This window comes from Pan troglodytes, chromosome 6 (assembly GCF_028858775.2).
Source record: "Pan troglodytes isolate AG18354 chromosome 6, NHGRI_mPanTro3-v2.0_pri, whole genome shotgun sequence".
Taxonomy (NCBI): Eukaryota; Metazoa; Chordata; class Mammalia; order Primates; family Hominidae; genus Pan; species Pan troglodytes.
Window position 1 is genome coordinate 154,660,377 of NC_072404.2, and position 12,293 is coordinate 154,672,669.

The 12,293-nt window shown below is 37.4% G+C and overlaps 1 protein-coding gene across 10 annotated transcripts in view; it reads left to right on the forward strand.

Annotated features, from left to right (window-relative positions):
• The window catches only part of UBN2 (ubinuclein 2), a 101,208-nt gene that overhangs the window by 68,467 nt on the left and 20,448 nt on the right, over positions 1 to 12,293 (forward strand). For 7 of the 10 annotated variants that reach the window (XM_009454314.5, XM_009454315.5, XM_009454313.5 and 4 more), the window contains one exon: positions 156 to 2,925. The exons of 2 other annotated variants lie outside the window; for them this stretch is intronic. In XM_009454314.5, coding sequence (XP_009452589.1) covers positions 156 to 205 — 50 coding nt within the window. In that variant the 3' untranslated portion in view covers positions 206 to 2,925. Of the gene's footprint in view, positions 1 to 155; positions 10,617 to 12,293 lie in introns of those variants that run through there. One more of the 10 variants, XM_001150331.8, reaches the window with a different exon arrangement.

The following is a 12,293-nucleotide window of genomic DNA, read 5'->3' on the forward strand; positions in this document are numbered from 1 at the left end:
TATAATGCTATATGGCATGCAAGATATTAAAAGTTATATCTTTTCAGAGATGTCATCCACAAAAGATAAAAGTTAATTGTTCTTTTTGCTTTGTTTTTCTTAGCTGGTTTTTGTAACATATGGACCCATACCAATTTAACATCTCTTTTTCTCAGATGGAGGCCAAAGTAAAGGGGACACTAAATTACCACGGAAATCTCAGTGACTGCCAGCAAGCAAAGGAGACGAAATGTTTAGTTGACTGATGGAATCTACCTGATGGGAAAGTACTTATGTGGTCATAGGGCTGCTGTTTCTGTCGATGTTTACATTCTCTCGTCCCAAGCACTGTGGTGAGGAGGAAAAAGAAAAGAAAACATTACTTGAGCAAAGCCAGGTGCAGGAGGAAGAAATGCTTTTGTGCAAAGTTAGTGACCTTTGGTCTCTTCTAAAGAATGACAAAGTTACCATATTAACAGACTTGAAAGAGACTCAGTTGTCAAACCCACAGAAATACAAATTTGATTTTTCCCGGGGGAGGAAGAAGGAAGTCAGGAGAATTTGGGTAAACTCCATCCATCCTGGGGGTTGGATCTGAACACTTACAGACATAATTGGTAATAAAAGGCATTAAAAACTGGAATTAGGCCAGTTTGTCAGGAATAATGATCATGTCTATTTGAATGGACTGTGTAGCAGATTTGCCACAAAAAAAAATAATAATGATTCTATCTCCGATAGACAGTAGCTGAAGAAATAGCACACCCTCGGAAATCCTGAACAAACTTGAATCTCCTCCAGTGTGTAGCAACTCCCCTCAATCAGCGGACTAAAGATCCTTCAGGAAAGTTATTTTAGCACAGTGATATATATTATTAAATCATCTAGATTTTTAAAAATCAGGAAGTTGAGCCTGTTGCTCTTAAGAGATGAAACCTAGATGTCCCCTTTTTGTAAAAGGGTCAATTTCATCTTCCGTTCAGAAGCAGGTACTTAACTCTTTTCTTCAGGTGATTTGTGCATCTAGTATTGACTGGTTAATTCTTATTTCCATTCTTGATGTTAAAATGTGACTGTGTTCACATTTTTCTCTTGAGAAATGGGGATCTTTACAGGGTTATTGCTTTGCTGCTTTTAGCCCTTGCAGCAACATAAACTCTAAGTTTCCCCAGTTCATCTAACTTCACAACTTCTCCTTCCGTTCTTTTAGCTAGTGGTCCTTCAGGTGATTATTAGCTATTGGTATAAACAGGTAGAAGTGTACACTATGTTTCTTCATTGGTCATTCAAATGGCATGAATATAGTTTTTGAATTTTTAAGATGGTATTTTAAAGGGAGGAATCACATTAGGATCACAATCACGACATATTTTTACTCCCTGTATCCAGTGTAGTGAAATTGGAGCATTTGAGATCCTAAAGCTTTACTATTTACTCAGTGTATTGGTATGTGAGTAAATCTGCAGAAAATAAGACTCCTTAGTTATTATAGCTTCCTTATGCAAATAGCATATTCAACAAAGGATGTTAAGGGAAAAATTTATGGTTCTCCTTGGATACATTTGATTTGATGGGTTTTTTTGCCGCATTATTCTAGTTTTTTAAGCTTCTGAATATTTTCATACTGTATCGGAGAATGGTGTAAACTCTAAATGGTGTAAGCTTCATCCATTTATAATGACACTAACCTAAAAAAAATAGACTGGTAGTGACAAGATTTATTGCATATGTGTTTATTATACATTACCCTATACCATTAGATTTACTCAATTAAGAGTATTAACCAGGCCCTTTTTTCTTTTATACACAAAAGTCCCAGATACCCTACAGGACTGTGAATAAATAACCACAGATCGGTTCAGATCTGTATGCCTGTATTTTGACTTCAAAGTCACATTGGCTTGCTTCATAGCGAAAAAGTTAATAAATAACTGAAAACTTTAGTTCCAAGAACTTGTTACAGTAAAGGGAAAGGATTATTTCAAAGGAATCACTGATATAATTTCTTGACTCTAAGAATTTAGTTTATCAATAAAACAAATATGGATGTAGTATGAACCCCAGTAGATATTTTGGAAGGATACTGGGAGGATGTTGCAGAGAGGTTTGACTTGAATTCAGTATGTTTGATGAAGATTTGCTTGGTTTCAATTAAGGAAGCTTGCCCAATTTTTTTAATTTTTTCAAATGTAGTGGACCTCTTGCTTTTATGAAATTTGAATAAAAAGGTCTTTGCTTCATACTAGGGGAAGTGATGGGATTTTCCTTTGGGAAGGTAGCCTTTGTTTTACTTCTCATACCACAAGAGAAGTCGAAGTGCGTATTAATTTCTCTTCCTGAATACTTGTATATATGTTTGTCTGTATGTATATATACATACACACATACATTCATATAAATGACTAGTTTGAGTCAAAAAATCATTTGAATTTCTTAAAACCATCAATTCTGAATCATGCCATATGAAGATCTCTGGTGACTGTCATCATTAGGAAACAACAAGATAATCAGTTCTTTTCCCTGTAACATTTTATACTAACCAGTAAAAATATCTGAAGGCCCTTGGCTCCAAGAATACAATATGGAGATTCTTCTGTGTTCTCTTTAGTCTTGATTCCTTGAGGACTACTGTCAGATCCCTACCTTAAACCCCCATCTGCACTGACGACTTAGATTCATTTCAGTCAGGACCCCCCTTTTATGTTGTATGAATCAATCAAACATCGTTGTATTTCTGTATAGATCAAGTATGATCAGAGAGTTTCTACATGTAAATAGTAATCTATTTCTTTCCTAGATCATAACATTGAAAAAGGTGCCCATACTTTATGGTCACCTGTCTTTACCGTTTTTATTACTAAAAACAAACATATAAATTGGTTATTTTTTAGCACAGAGACTTGTGACTCATACTGTATTTTTGCACTTAAAAATCAAATTATGTTATTTTTTAAAATGGTGAGTCATTGGAAAGGATATCTATAGAGCAACGTGTATTTCTGAAGAGCATTAGCAACATCCAAATGCAAAAATAATCAGCACACATGATTATATCCCACTCCTCGGGATTCTTGATTCAGGAAGATTAAGCTGTTTGTTTTCAACTGTTTTATATTTTAAATTGCCTTCACTGATATATAAGCTGTTACTGTACATACAAGTTAATCCTCAGTATTCACAAGCAATAACAGTCAGCAGGGTTGTCCTCGGAGATAGCTGTGCTGAGCCTCAGTTGGAGACTGGGAGCAAAGTGTCAAGCTCATTCAGAGCATCCAGAATAAATGCAAGCAATAATTTCCATTATAAGTCAATTATAATTCTTGTATGCTTTTGAGGTCAGAGGGTAAATGAAATCGTGATTTTAAAACAGCCTGAAGAAAAAGGTTTTGGGAAAGGAAATGAGGCTAATCTGTAGTCATAAAATTCTGATACTTTGCGGAAATTAGAAGATGGTGATAGTGCATTCTTTCGTGCCCACCCCCCCTCTGATGGATGTTGTTAGCCCAAATTACATTTTTCATATCATGGACATTGAATAGGGTTTATTGAATCAGGAAGGTAAGGGGAAGAACCGGGCACATATGTGTTGGAATACTGTGGGTTTGACACCTGGTTGAAAACAACTTATTGGACATGATTTTTAACCCAGGATATTTTTTTCCCAAAGCAGATCTAAATTGTTTACTACCCAGGGTTGGAAAGGGCAGGCACCTCTAATCTAGTCTTTGTCCTCTGGTTGCCCTCTCCCACACCCCTTTCCACCTATACTTGGTTCAAGACATTTTCTGAAACGAAAATTCTACTGTTGTTCAAACTGCCATTGGTTATGAGAACTCTGCGTCCTTTGGGATCATCTCTTAGAACTCCAGTGATCTATCATATTTGCTGCTACATTTGTAAAATGAACTTTGCCTGTATTGGTTGACTTTAATTTACAGTTCTTTATTTCTAGGATGTTTTGTCCTCTAGTTTGACTCATGTATAGAATTAGGATACTTTATTTTAGGAGTGTACCGTAAAAGCACACTGGTCCCTTTGTTGTTTTTATTATTTAGGTTTGGAATTTCTGTTTGCTTTTTTTTTGTTTGTTTTTTGTTTTGTTTCTGTTTTTGTTTTTTTTTAAAGTTGGAAATAGAAGAATGAGAAAAATCTATAATCAGGCCAAACTTGAGAACTTTCCTGTGCTTCAGCACTGTGATTCTGCTGACCTAATGTTCTCAAAAGAGGCACTTTTACTTTCTATTGTGCATGTATGATTGTTGTTTTTTGCTTTTGAGGGGGCTTTTGTGTTTGTAATAATGAAGCAGAAGAAAAGTGCAGTAGTAGATAAATGATCACAACATGTTATGCAATTTTATTTTATAAAATTTTAAGGGGAAAAGTTTAACTCTTTGTAAATCATTTCTTAGCTCTGGTAAAATGCTTATATTACTCCTCTAAAACATGCTCAATTCAGGCCTTTGTCTTTGTTAAGTGCCTTTTTTCTTTCTTTTTTCCTCTCTTTTGAAACTGTTGTCACATTATCTTAAAGTACAGAGTGATAAGTCAGGGGATTCAGGAGGAAGAATCTCACACTTGTCAACATCATGTCATGCTGTGTAACCCTCTTCCTTTGCTTTCTATGTATATGGATATATGTGTAAGATACATACATTACATATATATAAAACTAGGAGCTGCTGTACCATTGCATCCTTTCCAAACACTCCCCTTTCCATGTTTGCAAAACTTCTGCCTTGTTTATTCCATTGCTTTTAGTTGATTAAAGTGGGTGGATTAGAAAAGTATCTTTTCGGCCGAGTGCGGTGGCTCACGCCTGTAATCCCAGCTCTTTGGGAGGCCGAGGCAGGTGGATCACGAGGTCAGGAGATCGAGACCATCCTGGCTAATATGGTGAAACCCCGTCTCTACTAAAAATACAAAAAATTAGCCAGGCGTGGTGGCAGGCGCCTGTAGTCCCAGCTACTTGGGAGGCTGAGGCAGGAGAATGGCATAAACCCGGGAGGCAGAAGTTGCAGTGAGCTGAGATCGCGCCACTGCACTCCAGCCTGGGCGACAGAGCAAGACTCCGTCTCAAAAAAAGAAAATAAAAGTATAGAAAAGTATCTTTTCACAAGAGGCCACCTTCGCCCTTTGAATATCTGCTTGTAGAAGTTAACAATAACAACACACACACACACACACGTCAGTTACTACAAGTAAAATAAACTTAGTGAATCATTGACTATTCTTGGATATAACCCACTTTTCTGTGCTCTTTAAACTTGGCATAAGTAATATAGGAGACAGCATTGGAATAACAAGAGTACCTTGCAAGTCACATTGGTAAGGTGCGCTAGACTAAACATGTGACAAGGCTAGCGTTAGAACCGCGGTTTGGTATCTAAGTTTAGAAGGAAGTTAGCAACTGTCAACATGAAAAATGTATCATATTTTCTTCTGGAAAATGATTTTTGAAGAAATCATATAGCTGCATATCTATCTGTTAAAAGGTTAATAAACTCAGAAGTAGAAAGACTTCAGATGCTGAGGAAAACATTCATATAATCTATAGCATTCTTGAGAGATTTTCCATTTGCTTTTTATTTGCTAGATAATTACATTTGGCTTAATCTGATTTTATGGTTATTTAGATTTCTCCCTTGAGCAAAATAACATAATTTTCAGTAGCAAAGATTCATCGATTTTTTGTTGAAAACAAATAGATGTGACATGTTAAGGGAGACCAAGTTGAACCATCCCTCAGACCCAGTACAAATATACCTAGTAAGTGCCCCCCTTTCAATACATTCTAATTGGGAAGAAGAAGAGACTAGTGGCTTAAAAGGAGAAAGCAGAAGCTCCTGGTAGTGTTACCTGATAGCAGAACTTACCAGGCAGTTGGAATTCACGAGTGTTATTCTTGAATGACTATGTCTAGGGGGAATATTGTTTAACCTTCGTGCCTCAGATTACCCATTAGACAATTGGGTATAATCATATTCACCTACCTCCCAGGGATATCAGAGACTTTACTATTTCAAAAATATTTTGAGTTTTTGTAAAATGTCCTATATAATTAAAAATAGTATTATCATCTTCCTGCAGAGGCTAAAAAATGTTTTCCTTATAATGAGTATAAAAAGCACCCTATGGTTTTTAAATTTTAAAAAATCACTGGAATTTTAATTTAGATACATATTTGTTATTTAAACATTATCTTTGAGGTGGGATAAAATGTTTAGTTTCAGGTTAACAAGGGAGAGAAATAACACTAAGTTTAAGTAGTTTTTTTTAGCCTTTTACGGTGTTACTGTGATTTTCGTCAAGGTTGTGGAGCTAAAGTTAGATAAAGTTATGATGCTTGGTTATTGGAGTTGATAAATGATCCTGGAAGTTTTAACTGCCTCACTTTTCCACCTTCTCAGTCTAATTTCCTTTTATTGCTTGTTTGAGGACGGATAGCTAAGCTTCTTAACTTTCTGAGTATGATGTCTCATTCTTGCAAATCAGAGATTGTGTACTAATTCCATTAACTGTAGGTGTATCCAGCTCTGCACTGAAGGGGTGAGCACTACACACAGCCAGCTGGATACTCTTGTAGCCATTGCACCTTTGTAATTCATGCTTCTTCAACCCATGAAAGAGGTGGAGCCATCAGCTGCTCAGGTTGTAAGAAAATGGGAGACGGAAGGCAGGATTCACTTTCTAACTGGGTCGGGGTGGGGAAGGTCAGGGTAGAAGGAAACATGTTTTCCCCAGCTCCCAGGAGGAGACGAAGATCATTTTATCCCACCTTCCATCCCTGTATATTAAGTAGTACTACTACATAGAATTTTCCCGTTATCGTTTAAAATAATAGCAACAGGAAAAAAAAAATGGATGCTGCAGTTTTAGTTGGGGCTAAATGCTGAGCAACGATTGTTGGAGTGTGTGTGTAAATTTAAATTGTAGCACATATTCAGGGTCAGGAAAGCAAAATGTTGGGGATGAGGAACCAGTGTTGTCAGGTTCAAGTGAGTTAGTAGAAAGCACCAGGTCCAAGCAGACAAAGCATCTGGTTAATTTCCAGAATTGGCTAAGGTCCACTGAATCTCTAATGATAGGGTGTGTGTGTGTGTGTGTGTGTGTGTGTGTGTGTGTGTGTGTGTCTGTCTGTCTGTAAGTCACTTTTTGGATTTTTGTTGCTTTTTCCAGATAAGGCCTTAGTTAGTAGCCTCTAAATATCAACTATGCAGATAAACATACTCCTTTTTTTTTTCACATTTCCCTGTCTTTTCCATTCTCAGATAACAAATGTTAAGACCCAAAGAAATAAGGCATAAGGGGTTTTGTTGAATGTGTGTTTGTTCTTCTAGGGAAAATTAACAGAAGCATAAAATAGAGATACTTTGTGTGTTCATCTATCGTAAAATGTGAACTCTGTATTCAAAAACTATCTACAGATGCTTTCACTGGTGCAAAGCTGTAGTTAGTATCATGGAATGTCTTTGGGTTGTTAATGATAAAATCATCCCAGTGTTCAATTCTGAGAGTTTTAGATTATATGACACAATGTTCAGGTTTATAGAGCTGAATGGGTGATCAAACTCTAATTAAAAATAGCTTTGAATATTAATGTTGAATTCTTCTTTCTTGGTTTCCTTTAGTCTTCATTCTTTATTCAGAGCTCTTAATCATATTGCTACACTAGAATATGAGTTGTATATTAGGAGTCTGGGGAGGAAAGGTTAAATTGTCTTTTACATCCTCTTCTCACTCACTCTGGCAACCTATCCTGTGTCCCCATAGAACTGAAAAGTAAAGCCCTGTGCAGGCCTGCTTTAGAAGACTGTTTACATCCCAGCAGAGGACTCAGGCAGGGACTCTCTTAGGATTTTAATCAGACTGCCTTTGAATAATGTGATATTAAATTTTATTTTTCTCATAGACTCTCAAAGTACCACTTGCTTGAAAGTAGCTACTTGTGATCTTTAATTTCCTTATATTGTGATAGTTCTACTTTTCAGTCTTCCCTGTGTATCTCCATTTCATAGTGGGTTAGTACTTAAACTTCGGACACTTTTCCAAACTGTTAAACAAGTCAGGAATGCTTTTCAGAATCGCAGTAGTATTATTAGGGTCTCTGTGTCTAGGACTTAGAGTCATCAGTGGTCATCACTGGGACTAGAGGTGTTCTTTTTTTTCCTCTTCTCCTTTGTATTAAAAAATAGATTTTGCTACTGTATAATGCGGCATTTCATGACTTCCTCTTGTTACTTTTCAAGGTTATTCTAAAGAGATGGAGATCTTCATTAGGGGCTATTTCTCATAATAGTCTGCCTTGCTTATTTTCATACTCCCCCTGAAATAAGCCTACTTTTGCAAACAGGCCATATGAATCAAATTTTATGTTTGTTCCTCACAAAATTTTCTATACATTATTTGTTCCCACTTTGCTAATAATAATATAATGATTTTATTGTAAATCTGTGTTTTAAATATTTTATAATAGAGCACTAATGGAAACCTAATAAATACAAACAAGATACTATTACCCAAGATAACATGGAAATACTTCTGTTTTTGAAGTTAACAACACCGTCTGCCCTCAAAGCACATTTAGGAGTATCAACCAAGACCAGCCAGTTGACATGTTTTTCTGTGTGGCAACCTGCCCTTAAATTGTCAGATCTTAACTATCTTGTGTTTGCTGTGCTTGCAGCCATAAGCTTTCCTCCTTTTTTGCTTATCCCTGCTGTTTGTAGGGTTAGTGTGCCCTCTGTCAGAAAATTGGGTTTTCTTTACTATACCTGCAAAATTACCAAGGGTTACCCCAATATTGTCTAGAGGAATTAAAAAGAACTTATTCTCAGTTGACAAAAGTATTACTGTTATACATAGTTAATTGGAAAGTTGGCCAACTTTGGTCACCTATTTTTGAGTCTTGGCTATGCCTTTGTAATTAGTTACATATACCTTCTGAGACCTTCAGATAATCAATGGGCCTTTCCCCATTAGAGGTAGGTTCCCAGCCTACAAGTAATTTCCTATGATCCATGGCAAGCCTCCAGAGAAAAGATTCAAGCTTTGCACTGCCCTTTTGTTGATTGTCATTGAAAACTTACTTTATTTCAGAAAGTATCAAAAATACCAAATTGGTCTTTCAGAGAGTATGTAAATCTGGGGCTTGCCCTTGGATTTCACTTGTTAAACACCCTTAAACTTAAAAGAAGAAAATAAATCTCCAGCTGGTGAAAATTTTGTGCCCCAAATAATATATTAATCCAAGTCTACCAAGGTAACTAAGTAATGGATGTTTTCTCTCTTTTATTACAAGCAAGAAAGTTCATTTGCCGTTGTAAAAATGATTACCGAACTCCAGACCTATTTGCTATAACTGATTGGAAATAATGATTCTGATTTTTAGTCTGGGTAAACACATACTTCGGTGTGAATTTTGATAAGGGAAAGACTTGTTTGGTAGCCCAAGGAAAAACAGGATGTATTTATACAGTGAATGTTCACTCTGCAGAGGAACTTCCCTCCAGTTACATCTTCCTCATACATGAGCCACCTCCACACTTGACATAGATGCCAACATGTTTCAAAACCAATCTTGAAGGAGCCTAAAGAGTTGATGGTCCTCTAGGTGAAAGACACGAATTACTGTATTGCATTTGCTTATAGGGAGGTGTGTTTTTGCTAACTTGAAGGGATATACTGTATTTCAAATAAGTGTGTGACTTAATATTTTGGGATTTTTTTTTCCTCCTTTAAAAACTGGACCTGAACACAAGCTTTGAGTTAATGTTTGTAATAATCTCAGGACCTGAAAGATTGTAGCATTTAGTGTGTCTTAAAAATTATGTACTGTACCAGCCATGGATTTTTGTAAATATACCTGTCTCCCTTTTTTGTATTTTAGTAAAAAAAAAAAAAAAAAAATTTAAATAAAAGGGGGTGGTGATGACATGTGAATGGGTGTGGGTGTGTGTGCGTGTGTGTTTGTATAAGGCTCTTTTGAGATGAACTGGTGCTTGTTTAATTTCCAGCTCAAATCGGAGCAGGAATATGGACAAACTGCTGCTACTGAACCCTGCACTGAGCCGAGGTATTTCCATTTGGTTAACTAAACGCTAGCTACCAGGAAATGACGCAGAAGTCACGTTCTTCTTCCCACTGCCATCTTGCCTTTGCATTCTCAGTTCTACGTGCCCTTTGAACTTTAATGGTAAAACATTTCACACTTTGGATGGTTTGCTTGTCTCTAGTTTTTAGAAAGCTCTTATCACTCCTTCCTAAGAAAAAAGGGCAGGTAAATTTTTTTAACCAAAAAAAAAATCACACATTTCATAAAACCCTGATGAATTTTGGATATGTGAGAGGGCATAAACATTCCTAAATATGGACCTGTGAATTTAGTAAATTACCCCCATGAATATACTCCTTCAGTGCAGGGATTTTTGTGTTTTTTTTTTTTAAATTTTTTTGCAACAGCCTTGCTCATATTCCAGGTGTAGCTAGCAAACCCCTGTTTTTGAAGCAAGAGCCTTATTTGATTCAGTGTAGATGTTTCCTGTCTGTCCTTTGTGACAGGGCCTTTTAATGAGTGTTTTTTCTTTTTGTATATGTTACGTGTTTGTTGTTGTATTAAATAAAGAGGAATGTACATACTATCCTCGTGTCTGTTGTGTTATTGAGTTACCTTGGGTTCTAACATCACACTCTCAGCTGTTGGGGAGTATCTGCTGTCCATATCACACTGTGCTAGGTTTATAGGGTACAAGAAGTAAAGGACCCAGTCTCCTGCCTCCCAGTATACTCACAATTTGCAGTCACATGATAAGTTAAAAGATAATGGTTCAAAATGTGTCACAAAGCTACATTTTGGTCCATTTGTGTTCCATTGCTACCTGACAATTGAGTTCACAGTGGGGAAGAAACGGGACTGGAGTAATGTGGGAAGACTCAGTGCAGTGGATGGCACTTGAGGTGGGCCTCCAAGAACTGGTGGAATTTGGCCAAGCCAGGAAGGTGGAGCATTTGCTGTGAGGGGCATGTTTGGACAAGTAGAGGAAGGCAGAGCGTGGGAGTCCTTGATTGTGACTCACTCTAGGTTTTTTGGGTAATAGGGTATGTGTGTATTTGATGGTGCTACTACGGTCAGGACTTGAAATGTAGATGTGGGAATCATACAAAAATAATTCAACCTTAGAAATTCAGGTAAGAGGCCGGGCGTGGTGGCTCATGCCTGTAATCCCAGCACTTTGGGAGGCAGAGGCGGGCGGATCACGAGGTCAGGAGATTGAGACCATCCTGGCCAACATGGTGCAACCCCGTCTCTGCTGAAAATACAAAAATTAGCTGGGCATGGTGGCATGTGCCTGTAATCCCAGCTACTCGGGAAGCTGAGACAGGAGAATCGCTTAAACCAGGGAGTCAGAACCAGTGAGCCGAGATTGCACCACTGCACTCCAGCCTGGTGACAGAGCGAGACTCCGTCTCAACAACAAAAAAAAGTTCAGGTAAGGGGTGGGAGAATGATGAAGAGAGAGAGAGTGAATATGAGTGTACGTGTGATCTGCGTGGAAAATACCAAAAAGGTTCTCGCTGAAATGGGGTTGTAGGAAAAAATATCAAAAAGGACGTACACCCCAAAATAGAGTGGTGGTATGAGTGCTTTTTATTTTTTCCTTTTAAGTGTATTTTCAGTGTGTTGTCATGAAGATGAAAAGAACTAAGAAGTTAAAAAAGACATGGACCTCATACATTAGGGGATGAGGGGGACTGGAAGTGCCTTTGGCTGACATTTAAGGACAGTTCTGCAAAATGTGTTGTTGTCAGCAGTACTCCTCAAGATGATTTTTGCCAAAACGAGAAAACCCTGTGGTTATGTAATTTAACTATACTTAACTGTGTTTTCTCCATCTTGTATGTTAACATATAAAGGTGTCATTGTTAAATTTTTTTTAAAAACATTTTACCTAGAGTATTTGGCATGGGACACTTTTTTCATGTGATTCCAATTAACATTAAATTTTAAAAGGTGGCCAAGGCAGGTGGATCACCTGAGGTCGGGAATTTGAGATCAGCCTGACCAACATGGAGAAACCCCGTCTTCTACTAAAAATACAAAATTAGCTGGGCATGGTGGCGAAAACCTGTAATCCCAGCTATTCGGGAGGCTGAGACACAAGAATCACTTGAGCCCAGGAGGCGGAGGTTGCAGTGAGCCAAGATCGCGCCACTGCACTCCATCCTGGGTGATTGTAAGTGTAAATACATATGTGTGTACATACATGCATTAGAAAATATACAAAAGAACATACACCCCAAAATGTAGAGTGGTGGTA